General features: G+C 32.5%; 1 protein-coding gene across 2 annotated transcripts in view; it reads left to right on the plus strand.

Moving 5' to 3' along the window:
• Positions 1-145: 145 nt before the first annotated feature.
• The window catches only part of LOC148598202 (thioredoxin domain-containing protein 5-like), a 33,752-nt gene continuing 17,271 nt past the window's right edge, over positions 146-16,626 (plus strand). For both annotated transcript variants that reach the window (XM_088559958.1, XM_088559959.1), the window contains exons 1-6: positions 146-342; positions 10,241-10,331; positions 13,582-13,740; positions 14,848-15,051; positions 15,406-15,492; positions 16,114-16,242. In XM_088559958.1, the coding sequence (XP_088416084.1) occupies positions 188-342; positions 10,241-10,331; positions 13,582-13,740; positions 14,848-15,051; positions 15,406-15,492; positions 16,114-16,242 (825 nt within the window). In that variant the 5' untranslated portion in view covers positions 146-187. The remainder of the gene's footprint in view (positions 343-10,240; positions 10,332-13,581; positions 13,741-14,847; positions 15,052-15,405; positions 15,493-16,113; positions 16,243-16,626) is intronic.

The raw sequence follows: 16,626 nt of genomic DNA on the forward strand, positions 1-16,626 counted from the left end.
TCTTTAACAGAATATTCGCTCATACTAATTGATAATTTAAAAACAACATGGTGGATATTAAGCTAATATGTTAGAAATAAAAATATATATAAAACATATATATATATTTTGTTTGAGATTTATCAACGTTGCATTAGCAATTTCTATTTCCGCTTCCGGTTGGTGGATAGTCGTATCGAAAGTAAACATGTGGAAACGTAGCTTGTTCTCTTTGTTCGTAATTTGTATTGCTTTTGCCAAAGCAGATAATGACCATGGATCAGATGCAATTTCATACGATGCAGAGGAATTTAACGAACAAGTTGAAGAGACAAGACATTTTGTAATGTTCTTTGCACCGTGGTAAGTTTCGTAAATAATTTACTATAAAAAAAAATAGTATATTATTGGTGCCGAGTGGTGGCTTCTTGTCGCATGTTTTTTTAATGCTAACACTCCATTAGTCTTAATCTGGTTTACATTATTCTAATCTTGACCGGAACTATTGTTTCATTTGCACTTATGTTATTTGAAATGCACTGCAAGTGCTCAACACATTTCCCCTCAATCATGTGATTTGTACTGGTGTTTTTATGAATTTATTTTTTTAAGTGTATTGTATCTTCAATGTTGTAGCATAACTTACATTGTACATTTAGTGCTCTTTGTTAAGAAAGATAAAACTTTCCGACCACAATAAAACTGCATGTTTGTGAAAAGTTGTTGTTAGATTTATTTTCATCTGTGTTTACTTCTTATAAACCATTATGCCCTAATTTATTTAAATGCTTTTTTGTTTTTATTAATTTTCTTGGTTTGATAATATTTTATTACTTGAAATATAAGGCAGATGAAACCTGAAACACTCCTGGAAAAACAATATTTCATATCAGGGTTCTCGTTAAGGCGCATACACATGTTCTAGATGTAAGTAAAACTTGCTTGACGCGCCTAGTTAAAATATCGTGCGTCCACGGGATGCATCTTTACAATATCAGCTGCATCGTAACATCAGTGGTTTATTTAAAAATCATTAAAACTAAAAAAAAAAATCTTTTTTTGACAATCTGGACAACCAGAATCTTACATAGTTAATTACTCGTGATGTTCATCATGTAATTTTTAATAGATAAAAAAATGTGCCAAATAATCTCAGTCTCATTTCTTTAATTAGAAGAGTCATAAATCTGACAAAAGGTGTTAATTGCTGTCTAAACAGGTAAGGGTATGTTTTATGACAGGTAAATAATCTCCCAGGAGCAATCATTGACGATTGGAAAATGAATCCCGATTGGATATACCACTATTTTGTGAACATCCAGTCATTTTCTAAAGATTAATTTCTGCTCCACAATTAAGTTGAAAATACTGTCATTTTATCAGGTCTCAAATTTGTAGAACCACTTGTGTAAACAAATTTTAAAATTGTCAGTTTGTACAAAATGAGTTACCTCCCCTACAGTCTTCACATTTCTTGTAATTTCAGCAGTGCATTATTTTCTTCATAAGTTTTGTTTATTTGCAAAAATTAAAAGAAATACTATTCTTATAAAATTATGATGATGTTGGAAATTCAATATCAACTTGCTTGAATTTTGTTACATTTCCCCATACACTGCACCTCATGATATGCGTCTTTTCTCAGGAAATTATATATAAACTTGCTGAACTGTAATTCTTCAATTTCTAAACTTGAATCCTAACCCCCTTACACTGATATTAATGGGAAGAAGGAAATTTTGCTCATTGTATTCTCAAATAATAGAAATGAATTTGAATGTAAAAGTAAGTTTTTTCATATATTTCTTTTTGAATTTGATAAAACTTGGGAATTTTAATTAGGTTTTGAGGAATCCAACACAAAAAGAGGCTTACAAACTTCAGTGCATGCACATGTTGTTGAACTAAAAAAACACTATAATGATATTGTGATAATCTCATTCATACATACATATAGTAAAACCCATGCAATTTGCAAGATATGTCCCGAAAATATCAGTTCATACATTGTCCTGCATAAAAACCTCCTTGGGGATTTTCAAAAGTAGACAGGTATGTTAGTATTATTTATGTAGTTACATGGAACTAAATACATATTATGTATTAAGTTATGTCATGAAGCCAGCAAACAGAATAAGTTTATTTTCAAATAATAAAAAAAAGACGCTGAGTTAACTCTTCATAAGTTAATATGGATGACATGCATAATTGCAGTGAGATATGGCTTTGTAATTTTGATTGCACATACCTGTATTCACTGTGTATGTCACTAAAGTGATGAATGTAGCTCTCGAACTGGTTTTAAATAAGGAAAATAGTGGCACCCATCAAGTTCATCTGGGACTCACCTTTCCAAAAAGTGATGAGTCCTAGGACTCTCGGTCTAAAATTCCTAGTGAGAAACATGTCATATACCCTTTATTTTGTCAGTCCAGTTATGTTTATCCTAATTACTTCCAAATAAATTGTCCTGTTGTTAAACTTATAATGTCATTATGTAAACATTTTGGTGTCATCAAACTGTTTTGTTCATCCCTATCTTGTTTGGTTCTCAATCACATTTACAATAACCATTAACAGTATACAAAGAAAGAGTTGACATGATCCCATTTTTTAAATTCCTGAATGAAGGTACAAACCAGATATTGATACTTTTAAGTGAGGTGGACTAGAGGAAGACAATAATTTATGTTGAGTGTCATGGTTGCAAGCACAAAAAAACATAAGTGTTATTAACACTGTTAAGTTGATCTTAATTAACTAATGATGTCAGAACAGAAAATAGTATTGTGAAGTCATAACTTCCAATTAATTTTTACACTTACAACCTTTTGTAAAATTGACCACTGGATTATTACATAAAATAGCCTGATAACCCAAGCCTGAAAATTGGTGGAAGTTTTGAACGAGGTACTGTATGTGCCTGGGAACTTTTGACATATGCCATTAACACAATGATGATAACATTATACATGTATGTCCTTTGTCTTAACCTATTGGTAACTTTTGACCCCTAAAGTTAGTGAATCTTTGGTATATCAGGCCATAAAAATTAGTCTTGTTACCAGCAAGAAAAAAATGGGTAGGTAGGTAGGGAAATTATCTTAATAAAACATTTTGTATTGAGTTAATGGGTATTAAGACATTGTAGACTTTGACAGTCCTTGGTCCAATATAGCCATAACGGTAGGCACAAAAAATAGGATAGGTAGGGTAGCAGGAAACTGACATTATTTTTCTTTGCCTCATGTAAATTTATGTGTATGTAGTACAATATAGGTTAAATTCTTTAACATTTGCAATGTATTTTCCACGTTTTGTTTCAATGCAAATACTAACAGTACTAAATGGATTAACATTAATCTTTTAAACCATTCTAATAATATAAATATATGTTATATAATCATTAAATCAAAATATATATTGAATATTACATGTCAAAATCTGTATAACAAGTTGTATCAACCTGAGAATCCTATATCATCCCAAGGGCCACCCAGCCCGTGGGGTGATATAGGTTGAGAGTTGATACAGCATATGATATGGATTTTTACATGTCATGTTCATTATATCATATTTTTTAACCATACTTCAAGTACAGTCTGTGAAGGGGTGCAATATAAGGTATGTGACATAGGTCTAGCGGTGTGATGTAGGGTATGCCGTATAGGTCTATAGGTGTGATATAGGGTTTAAACAAACACTTATAATGCATATACAAAAAAGGCATATTTGAATCTAAATATATGACATATTTGTATGCTATGTAGTACTTGTTAATAAGTGGAGGACATATTTTTAGGACTGACATGTACATATTCAAAGTAATATAATGGTATTAACCCACTGAAGTTACATTGACATGTGCATTTTGTATACATTTTGTACCTAGATAACGCATTGGACCAAACAGCAAATAAAGGTGTTTGGTCTAGAAAGTCTTCGAGATATTTGGTCCTGCTGGTATGAATATTTGTAGGACCAAACCAAAAACAATTGTAGATTTCATTTTGTATTTGTCAGACATTTAGTCTCACAATTTAAACATTATCTTGGGACCAACTCAAAATTGGTTTGTCATTGCCTTCAGTCTGGCATATTTTCAGATGACTTTCATTATGCAGAGACAATTAAATGTTTAGACTGACTAACAATTTACAGATATATATATTTAATATACAAATGTACCATATATCTATATTTTCAAGAATGAAAGATCATGGACTGTATTTCATCATACACGAAAGGTCTTCAATAAGAGTTAACATGAATTTGGTAGGTCCAGGATCAACAAATGTTGGTAAATGAAATTTCAAAAGCCATGCATCAAAAATTGAGGGTCCCAGAATTTGATCAGTGCTTATTTGAACCCCTGATTTCAGTATTCAGACTGACACCAAATGTTTTTCAAAAATTATCCATGCAGTATTCATGAGAAAGATGTAGCAGGAACTACAGTTATGGTAAACACCAAATTTGTATAATTTAAGCTCCATTTACTTAAATATTTGAATTAATTTACCAGTTGTAACCATTTTTAGTAATATTTAATTAGTAATTCCCAGTATATCATATGAACATTGAATACCATTACATGTATGTACATTTACATGTATATGACATAGGTCTTAAAACATAATAATTTTTAGTTTTAAATTGAACTGATGCTATTGACCAATCAGATTAGTACATCTGTCAATTTTAGTGACACGTTTTATGTAACATAATACCATTGATTTGTTTTTTATTCTATCGATTTAAATAAAATATGTGATTTTTATACCTGTCTGTACAATATTGAACATAAAATTTGATTGTTTTTTTCACCAACTTGCATTATCTTTACATGCAATTTATTCAAAGATGTCTACAGGCTATGCAAATATGTGTGGTTCTGGTGTAATCTGGCTGACCTCAATTTATACTGTTTGCCCTTGACATTATTTTTTTCCCACCCTTTAAACATTTTTTTATTCTATCAATTAATAGATTTGGTATAACCATATAAAGAAGAAAAAATGCAACAGATGTATTTACACATGTTAGGCAAAAAAGTTTTCAGCAGAAAAAAATAGGGTAGATAGATAGGGAAATTGTTTTATTTTTTCAAAAACATTTTTCATTGAGTAAATGGGGAAACAATCTAGACTTTAACTGTGCTTGAGCCATAAAAAGCCAAACATTTTTAAGGTTAGCACAAAAAAAATAGGGTAGATAGCTGATAGCAGGAAACATACATTATTTTTTGGGCCTAATTACACCCTTGGAACTTATGGAAACATATGTTTTGGATCAGTTCTTACAAATATTTATATTTTTTTTAAAACCATCTATACCACCCATACATGTTTGTGTTAGCTGTAGAAAGTAGCCACATACCCAAATGCTAATTGAGCCCTGAGTGTGGCTTAATTTTGAAGGTGACCTATTCGAAAGCATTGGACATGAGCCACAATCTTTGTCTATGCCTTTATATCTATAACAGTGTGACTGATGAAAATTTTCTTACACAGCATGTATGCTATTCATTTTAGAAATCATATGGAAAACAATGTTTTACATATGTTTCTCAGCATTTTGGTTCTAAATAAATGAAAAAATAATGTTGCCATTTTTTATGTGTATAATTTACCACAGGTTTAGACTGGTTTTCGTTTTATTCAGAATTCAGTTAAGATAGATTTCTTTGTATACTGTCGTCTGCTTATGTTGCTACAAGATTGAAGTCATCACTACAGAAGTTTTATGGTCGTCATGATGAACTCGTGGATCGCTATGGTGTATCCATCGGCACCATGAAAACTGATTTATTCAACGTTTCATATATTTCCTTTCATCTTTCGTCTACCCCAGACTTGACTTTTTATGAGCAACTCGGTGGGTGTTTCTAGAAAAGCAGAGGATGCTTACCCTACCGGTGCACCTGGTCCATGGTCCCAGTTTTTAGTGGAGTCCGAGTTGCTCATTTACTTTTGTTACTTTGTATGTATGATTTTAGTTACTTTATGTTCTTTGTTGTGTATGACTGTTTTCCATGTCTGGTCTTCGTCCCTTGATTACATTCTTTTGATTACCGCTATAACCTTGGTTCCCTTGATTACTCTTCCAAAGGAGAGAGTGAATTGTTGAGTAAATTAGAATACCTCTGTAACAAAAATACATAACTTAATTGTTACTCAATATATCCCATTATGACGGATAAAAACATAACGATATGTAATGAATTTGGAATATATATTTTTTTTGCCTGAAAACTATTGTATCTTGGTAGTTTATCACTACATTGGTGTTTGGGAAAATATTAGTAAGTTGTCAGGAAGAGAAGTTTAGCCAGAACTAATTGCTTGCAATTTTTCCTCAGAATCAGGAAATCTATTATGGATTGATCGGTAGAAGAGTCACTGATCTTTTGACTTCAAGAGGAACCATGTCTCATGATATCCACTTCAATCTTTTTCTGACAAATGTTATGTCTTGAAGCCATTTTCTTAACGCTTTAACATCTATCAAACTGCTGTAGTGATCAAGATCTTTTTTATGGTATGATATTCCTTTTTTGTAGAATATTTCACATTTATTTCAAGTAAAAGATTATTTTAGGTTACAGGCCAAAATTTGAATATAATGATTGGTTGTATTATTGTGGTGCACTGCATGAGACTAATTGTGCATTGCGAGGAGAAATTATATCGTAGCTGGAAAATATGACATTGGCTGTGAATCTTCAGGAGCTGAAATATTATGTTTGTGCCATATGAAACAGATTTTGATATAATTTTTGGGACCGTGCTGACGTTTCAATTAAGTTTATGGGTCATTTCCAGTTTTATGTGAGATTTTATACATATTTATAATTTACATCAGTCTTCACAATAACGTCAGGTCTTCCTGATCCTTAGCTTCAAACCGTATTAGGCCAAAATTAAAAATAAGTTTGTTTCCTGTTACCCTACCTACCAATATAAATCAACCCTATCCAAATAATTTTAATGTCATTCTCTGACTAGAATTTAGTAATAATTTTTCAAAGCAACATTTTTCATTTCTTTGATCATGGTTTTGACAGAATCCTGTTTTTTTTTCCTACCTACATTTCCAAAGCCAGGAGATTGGGTCGGGTAAGGGAAAACGGACATTATTTTAAGTGTGGCCTTATTTTGAGTTTTTTTTAATGAAAACAATTGGTCTTTAAGTGGATTTTTACAGACCTACCAACATTTTTACCCAATTCATTCTTTAGGCTGCTGGCTATTTATGAAGGCTCCTTTAATTATAGTTAATTTATTTGCTTGAAATTTTGTCTTCAACATATTTGACACAACTTATTCATGAACTGTAAACTTGTTAAGCTTTAGGCTATACTAGACTAGATATATATTTATTGAAGATCAGTATCTTTTAATCACAAAATCAGTCATTCATTCTTTCATTTAGGAGTTACATTTGTATTATGAAACTCGTTATTTTCTTAAAGGAACCTACTGGTACTTTATAGCTAAAAACAAGATCAGGTTAGAAGGAATTAAAGAAGTACTTAGTTACATATTATGAATAGATACAAGAAATGCAACAAATGTATCAGAGTAAACCTAGATCTTCTGGTCGCTTATGATATTGACCAATGAACCAGATTATGAACCTGGTTAAGGTATGGTCCAAAATGTGTTACCTGTACCCATACCAAATTTTCCCCGTACCCAAATATGACTTTGCCGATTTCTTCATTATTACTTGATATTTCCTGCTGAAAGTTGGTACACATTTACAAAATGACATGATGGTTAGGCTAGAATTAATGATTTTTAAAATGTTTGGCGAAAAAAAGATTTTATTCAATTTTCTGTTTTCAAAAGGTCAAAAATGTGCAACCCTAAATTCCTGTGTCCCAAATTAAAGACTGTTTTTTGTTGTTGTTGTTGTTATCTGTACTAATTATGCATATTTGACATTAAAACGTCACAATATCATCAAAATTTTCATTGACGATAAATTAAAATCGAATCAGACTCTGTGAGATTTTCTTTTTCGTTTTGGATAAGATTGTATCCATTCTTTGCTGGTACAGGGATTGACGCTAGGTACAGGACGGAATTCAAACTCAATCACTTCTTTTTTTAAACATTATCAAATGTTTCAAAACTTTATCTTAAGTTTTGAGGTGAAGTTTTAACCTCTTAATAATTTAAGAAAAGCGAAAAATTCGGACAGAAAAGTGAGAAATAGTCAATAAATAGTTGGGTACGGTAACTTCAGGTTACACATTTTAGACCTTTTGACTTCAGAAAACTGATCAAACAAGAAATATTAGAAAAATATACATCATTTTCTTGATTAGAAATGAATTGAAACAGACTTTTCCACATCTCATGCAATTTTCTGTTCTTAACATACTGTTAGAATGAATATTTTAGCAAAACAATATTTGGGTATGGGTACGGGTTACACATTTTGGACCCTACCCCTGATGAAGCAGCTGGCAATGAATATTTTAAATATTGGGGCATGCTAATGTACTTGACCTGTATCATATGGTCTTGTAACGAGCCTCAGTGGCTGAATCGGACATTGGGTAATGTTCAAATCTAACCAATCATTTCATGTAAAGTTCCCATTCTCGTACAAGCAAGAAACACATGTAAAACACACATGTATAAAACTTAAGGTGTACATTTTTATCTCGTAGGAATCTAGAACTATGACGCTATGGTGGCGAACACAGCTAGGATTTGCAGTATTACGTAGCGTATAACTACATATTTTTGCAAATCATATACAAACATTAAGTAAAAAAATATTACGAATGCAAGAAGTTGCTATAACAATATTAGCGTCTAAAAATGATGCTTGTAGCAGGTTTTAGTGAACAGACCATTTAACAAAGAATTTTTAATGTAAATTTTCACTTTTGAACTTGTTCCTTTAATGCCAATTTCTGTATCTGAACATGTTGTATAAATTACAAATTAAAGTATGGGCATGTTAGATTCAAACAGGATAAATATATACAATCCAAGTCCATATGGTGTACATGTCTTTTGTATTAGCAGCTATCCTTTCTTGTCAAAGATTTTCAATGCTTTGTTCCTTTACAAAGCAGCAATTTTTATTACTTAACAAATAGATCACAGCCCACATGTTGGAATAGAAATATTTGATGTGTAGTCATCATAGTAGCTCACTTTTAGTGTCCATACCAAAGTTGCCTTTGGTAAACATTAGTTACCTTGGATGGTCGATCAGGTCAAAACCTGAATGTGAATTCAGGCAATACCTTTTGCCAATTCCTTGTATACATATTTTATGAGGGATTTATAAAGGGCTAATGGCAACTTAGATAAGCCTGGTTTTATGATGTTTTCTCAATGACACAAGTTTTGGGAAGTTTCATAGATTAGACTTACCGAAAATTGAAAAATCAAACCATAAAATTAAAAATTAATGTTTTGCCATTATTTTGGCCTCGAGCCTTTCTGGTACAAAACTTATCAAACTTTAAACGGGAAATAAATCAAACCAGAGACCATTCTTAAGTACCAAAATTCAAATAATAATTTTTTAGAGGTCATGTCATTTGAAGTGTAGGAGTCCTACTTCAGACTTTGGTGCCTTAAACCTTACTCTTAAAATAAAGTGACTCAGACCTTTGAATTATATTACAGTATTTGAACACATTTTTAAAATATCAATTCATTTTAAGTCAATAGTGGATTCTGTTTCCATATAACATTTACAGAAAATACAAAAATAAAATAAATATATCTGTTATACTAAAAGTTAGGCCTAATTGTTTAAGTGGGCAAGTTCTACTGAAAGTCAACTGACCCAGAGTTAAGTTTATTGCCCTAATGGTATTTTGAACAGAAAAAAACCCATCAAAAATTAGGTTGCCCAGTAGGCAAGTCCTGTTTTGACTTTGACTTATGAAACTTACTTGCCATTGGTCTGTAGGAGAGTGTTTGAGCAACTCGGCGGGTGTTTCTAGAAAAGCAGAGGATGCTTACCCTACCTATGCACCTGGTCCACACTCCAAGTTTTAGTGGAGTTCGAGTTGCTCATTTTCTTTTGTTACTTTGTATGTTTGATTTTAGTTACTTTATGTTCTTTGTAGTGTATGTCTGTTTTCCATGTCTGGTCTTTGTCCCTGGATTGCATTCTTTTGATTACCGCTATAACCTTTGTTCCCTTGATTACTCTTTGAACCAAATAATAGAGAACATACTGATACATGATAATCAGATAGTTGCGTTTTGTTCTTTTCCAGGTGTGGACATTGTAAAAGACTAGCACCAACCTGGAACGAACTAGCTAAAGTATACAACACCAAAGAAGACCTCGATGTCATCATAGCTAAGGTAAAAAGGAACTGGTCAATTTCCGTCATGTATGAAAAGTTTCACTTTATTTATTTTGGGGCATTTTACAGCTTGCTTTATGAGATGGGTTTTGCCCATTATTGAAGACCTTTTAGTGACCTTTAGAAGTTTAACTGTTTGTCGCTTGACTTTTGGTGGATGACTAAGACTGTCTCATTGGCAATCATACCACATCTCCCATTTTTATGGACTTTAAATTATGAATTCTGATACCATTTTAGGTATGAGCCGAGCAAGTGGACCTTTTTAGCACATTTGATAAACTGAGTTTTTCAAATGGAACTGAATTTCCCTGCCTTTAACAAACACTTGTTAATATGTCAGGTCTTTTTGAAAAACAATTACCGGTAAATTATATCTTAAATGCATATATACCATACAAGCTTTGTAAGTCTTCCTTGAGTCAAGACTCATTGTTATACCCCCAGCGAACAATGTTTGTTAGATAAGAACCATGCACCCCGTCTGTTTGTCCACATTTCTTGTAATAACATCCCCTCCTTAACTTCTCAAGCCATTTGAATGAAATTTGATAGGACAGCTAGGGATCATTTGTAGATTCACAGGAAAGAATATTGTTAAAGTCAGAGAACTCCATAAGGATATAATCCAATTTCAGGGTTTTACTTTACATGTTAAAATCTCATGAGTAAACTCCCCCTAAAGCACTTGAAGGATTTTGATGAAATTTTATAGAAAGGTTGGACATCATTTGTATATATATATGCATGAAGAAACAATATTATTGAAGGGGGGTAATCTCTTTGTTAGCAACTTCTCCTAGTATTAAGTGCAGGCAGTAGTTTTATTTTACACAATGAAAGAGTTTAGTTTGTAGAATTAATCTTTCACACAAAGTAATGACATGATGTAGACGAGCCTACATAAAAATACTGATAAAAATAACTAAAATTGAATGGATTCATTCATATTGATTGAGTGTCTGGATCTTAATTTTTCACACAAGATGACACTATTCTTTGAATGGAGATGAGCAGACCATCTGTGGCTTTTCCATAGCTCTTCGGCACATGGGACAATGTAAACTATTTGTCAACTTTATAATGGGAACACATTGCAGGCCATTTGAGGTTCTATTTGGGGTATTTTTTTAGAGGGGTATTTGGTATACCTTATTTTAGGTTTAGTAGACAGGTTTGTAGAGAACAACCTGGACTGAAATACTTGATTGGTAGTTTAGAGATGGAGTAAAGAAGTGTCTATTTTAAGTACCTAGCTGTAGGTGTATTAAAAATGATATTATATAAATCTATTCCTCATACACCATTTTGCAATCATACTGAGAGGTACATTATGAGGGCAGTTTTGAAGCCAAGACTGAAAATATCCCAGTGAGTCTGACAGGGCCTGATGTGATGTGCTGTTGTGATGTTTAAAACTGAAGTTATTCTGTTCATATCTGATTTGATTTAGCATTGATTAACCATGGTGACAGTGGGAGGTTTTGAATGCTGTAAAACCTGGTTTAACTGACCAAACCAATTGAAAATGCCTGTACCTAGTGCGGACCGTTGTTTCCAACTTTCAAGTTTTTACCTTGATACGTGTATTGCCATTTGTTCTTTGACTATGGTATAGAGTGTTATTTTTGCCGGCTGCTAATTTTGGCGTATTTTAGCAGTCTCTATAAACACCAAAATTTCGTAAATATTTAATCTAGGCTTAGGTGGGTATAGCACAAATTTGCATCTTTGCATCTTCTGACCTGCCACTCCTCTAAAACTACTAATTGGAATTTGATGAAGCAAATTTTCTCTGATTCTTTATCACATGACGCCATGGTGCATCCTCCATTTTGGTTTTCAATCAGAATGGTATAAATCGCTATGGGGGTCTCCTATATAGTTTATGGTTGGGGAGCAGGGAGTATCAACAAATGAGCTTTTCTCACAGTTTTTCTAGTTTTGAGTTTTGTTAGTTTTGTCAGGAAATACGATCAATTTTGTGAAGCTTCATGTGTTGTAACATCTCTCAATGATTTTAGTGTATAATACAACACAGTTACACATTTTATTGACTTAGAAATACTAGATAACAGACAGAAATTAATAATTTATCAATAAAAAATAGGTTTCTGCATATTAAAGGATACATTCTTTTGTGTATATCTTCTATTGTAATTCATACATTCAGTTGATTCTGTTCATTCTTAGTGTAGATAATGTTTCAAATTATTCAGGGTTTACATCATGTTTTCTGATTGAAAATTGTTAGAACTTTTTAAAAATGAATACAAATGTACTTGTACTTGCCATTTTGTTTTATGTTATTTCTTTGTATCTGCGTCTGCAATAGTAATGGCAGGACTTGTTGCTCCACAGCCTGTCTGTCTATCTGTCCGACATGCTTAGGAGGTTCCTACTTTGTGTGACATGTAACTCAAAAGTATTGAACCAATATCATTCAAACTTTGAAGTGTTTAAGAGAATGTCCATTTAGATACCAGGAAGTTCCTATGATTTGGATGGTACATGGTGAATTTTATCCCATAGATTTCTTTTATGCCACTGCAAAGAACAGTGGAGGGGCATATTAATTTACCCCTGTTTGTCCGTTCGTCTGTCAGTCTGGATTACTCATGATCATGGCTTGTCTGGCTATCTTCTCATACAGTTTGTGAACTTCATCTAAAATATTTTACAGGATATTTCTACACATGATGAAGGTGTGCAGGGTCAATATTTGCTGTATGAAATAGATGAAAATTGGAAAATTTTTTGAAAACGAAATTTGTCAGGTGCAACCCACTGCCTGGTTTTCTGTATGGACTCCCTCTTAAACACTTCCTTAATTTTATTATGGAGAAGTTAAGTTCCCAACAAAATGTAAAATTTCCGGTGAAAAATGTGATGTTCCAATGAGCTATTTGACTATTTGTCAGTCATAAAAATTGATAACAGATTATAAAAGGGCAGTATTCAGTTTTGCATAGTAATTTGACCCCAATACATCATGAATATTCATTAATGATTTGATTTTATAGGTTGACTGCAGATAAAACAATACATCATGAATTTGAATTATGTATTTAACTGTAGGTTGACTGTACAATGGAGACAATACGTCATGAATATTCATTACATATTTTACTGTAGGTTGATTGTACAATAGAGAAAATACATCATGAATATTCATTACATATTTAATTATAGGTTGACCATACAGTGGAGACAATACATCGTGAATATTCATTACTTATTTATATCAGGTTGACTGTACTGTGGAGACTGCTCTTTGCTCAGACAATGATGTAACTGGTTACCCAACTCTGAAGTTTTTTGGAAATGGAAAATTGGATCCAGTCCGCTATAAAGGACAGAGGGATTTAGCTTCACTGCAATCTTTTGTTGAAGAACAGCTTGACAAGGTAAAAAAATACAATATTCTTTTGAAATGATACCTTGCCTTAAGCTACCCCACTTGTTTTGGGAGACATCTTTTGGGGGACAGGAATTTATGATCCATTGTATTCGATGGGAATTATGTGCCTTTGAACTTTGACAATGGGAGAGACACTCATTTTTGTAGGCAAAAGCAAACTTTATTTTTTTGTAGTGTACACTAAAAATTGTTTTATTAAAGAGATATCCTGGGACTAAAAAAGTTGTGATTTGGTAAGTTGGATGTGGGATTATGCAGTCTGGAAACCACATTTTTATTCCCTGCCACCAAAGCAGCAAGGTTTTATGTGATATCCTCTGAAAAGTTGAGTGTTCGTCTGTACATCTCTAGATGAGAAGGATCAATAATTTTTTTCGACGCAGTAGGAATAGTTTTGCTTTTTACCCTTTTACCTTAAAGGCGCTCTTCCATGGAAACACAAGTCACCTGATCAGAATTCTGTTTTCCGATTAGTCAAATACTGATAACTTAGAGGCTTTCGAAAAAACTGTATCGAAAATTGAAATTTCCAGGTGTTATTTCCTGAATAAAATGTAAAAAAATAATAAGTAGAAAGAACAAATTCAACTGCATTGGCTATTTTTTTTTAAAGATAGTACTTGTTTGAACTTTGCTCATTTGTTAAGTATTATAAAATGCAGGTTACATTCAATTTTCCACAATGTCCAAAATGTAGTTTTCGAGTTAAGAATAGTTTTTTTTTAATATAATGCCATTCCCCTTTTTCACCATTACGTTACCTTATCTGTAATTTAAGGTAGCACTCATATTTATACCAAGGTTCTTTAAAAAAATGCATAAAAATATGAGTATGAAATTTATTTTAGACTTGCATTTCCTTATAAGGAAGAGGAAGTGGTTTTGATTGCTGATTCAAAGCTTATTCATAATAGCTAAAAAAATTTTCTTTTGGTAAATCAATTATCAGAGAAATATCAACTTTTTTATAGGAATGAAAATGGTCAAACTTGGCCTTACTATTGTTACATATTTGCTGTGGTCGTAGACCGGGTCTGAAACCATGATACTTGTGTTTCTTTCCATGTTGCCTTACTGGTTCTTTTCATTCCAGGAAGAAGAAGGGGAGGAGGAGGAATCAGTTCAGTCTGGTCCCCTGTATGACTTGAATGATGATAACTTTGCCAAGTTTGTAGAGACTGGTAGCCATTTCATCAAGTTCTTTGCACCATGGTGTGGACATTGTAAACGCCTGGCTCCCACATGGGAAGATTTGGCAAAGGAATATACTGGTGATGAAAATATTAAAATTTCTAAGGTAATGAAGAACCTAGAGGTTCCATCAGGCTTATTCAGCACAGGATTGCGACATGCCATCATGCTGCCCTCTTATTGAATTGTAATATTTGACCTTATGTGAGTCAGTGACCCAGCTTTCAGTTTTTATACCATTTTTCAACTGATTTTCTTTTAACCATGAGCTTTATAGTATTTTAACTACTAAATAGATTTTGATGAAGTAGATATGTACGAAGGAGGAATATTATTGGCTAATGCCTGCTGAGGTGATTATCCATCTTCAGAGATTTAAGCCCACTTGATGCAGTAGTCTTTTTTAAATGAGCTTAATTAAAAATTTCACATATCTTCATTTTTTTGTATAATTAAACAGGTTGATTGTACTGTAAGCAGTACCCTTTGCAGTACTCTTGAGGTCAGAGGTTATCCAACATTGCTCTTCTTTAAAGATGGACAAAAGGTTAGTACGATAGTCAGTCTCCTGTATAGAGGTAACAAAGCATTTACGCAACTGCCATATTAAATACTAAACCCCACCTCTTTATGTAAATTGGTACAGGATTAAGGGAGGAGCATTTCCAAGCATTGTTTTATATTTTTTTCTCTTAAACCGGTATATATAGTACTGTCCATACAGTTTTGTTACAATGTACTACACATTCATTTAAAAAATGTATTATTCAAGAATACAAGTTAGAACTTTTCTATTTCTACTTTACTAATATCAGATGAAAGTTATCGACACTTGTATTAATGCACTTAGAAATTTCATAATTAGAAAACAAAGAAAAATACTTGATTGGTTGTGTAATTAGTGCCAGTAGATTTTTTGTCAATGTACTGTGAAGCGAGAAATTTTCCCAGCATTTTTTTCTCATGATTTTGGTAATCTATCTACAATTGAGCAGTTTTAAATGCATGATCTTTTTTATAATTATTTTATAATGTTCTTTAAAAAAAATTAACTACAGCTTTATTTTCACATTACAGCTCTTACTGCAAAAATAGTGAAGATGAAAACTGCAGCAAAAAATTCACAGTTTACAGTATAAGAAATTGTTCAATACCTTTTTCACTCTAGGTGGACAAGTATGCTGGAGCTAGAGATCTAGAAGTTTTCAAGACATATGTCAACAAGATGATCAATAGAGAGGATAAGAACGAAGATGAGGAAGGAAAAGTTCCAGAGAAAGCTGCTTCAGAGATCAAGGTCAGGATACACAAATTTAGATAATCCTGTCAAAATTAAACTGTATAATTATAAATTGATGGAAAGTCAAAATCAGGCTAGATTTTGTGAAAAGTCTCAGGTTTCTTCCAGTCATTCCTTAGATTGCTTGAAATTGATAGTTTAAGGGCAAAATCTAGGGTTTGATTTTTATGGAACTAAGGCCTGAACAGCATTAGGAGGAAGATGGATAAAACAAGATCGTTTGTAACCAAGTTGGGATTTTCTATGTAAAAGTTCTCAAAATTCACAATTGTTATTATACAGTTTGTTGAATGACATGTGATTTAAGTACTTCTCTGTCTAAGAATCAGGCAAAAATGTGTATAAGGTGTGGCATATGAAGGAAAAGCACACAGAGATTTT

The sequence above is a fragment of the Perna viridis genome, chromosome 14 (genome assembly GCF_037379345.1).
Source record: "Perna viridis isolate PV_CMFRI_1.1 ecotype Kerala chromosome 14, ASM3737934v1, whole genome shotgun sequence".
In the NCBI taxonomy this organism is placed as follows: domain Eukaryota; kingdom Metazoa; phylum Mollusca; class Bivalvia; order Mytilida; family Mytilidae; genus Perna; species Perna viridis.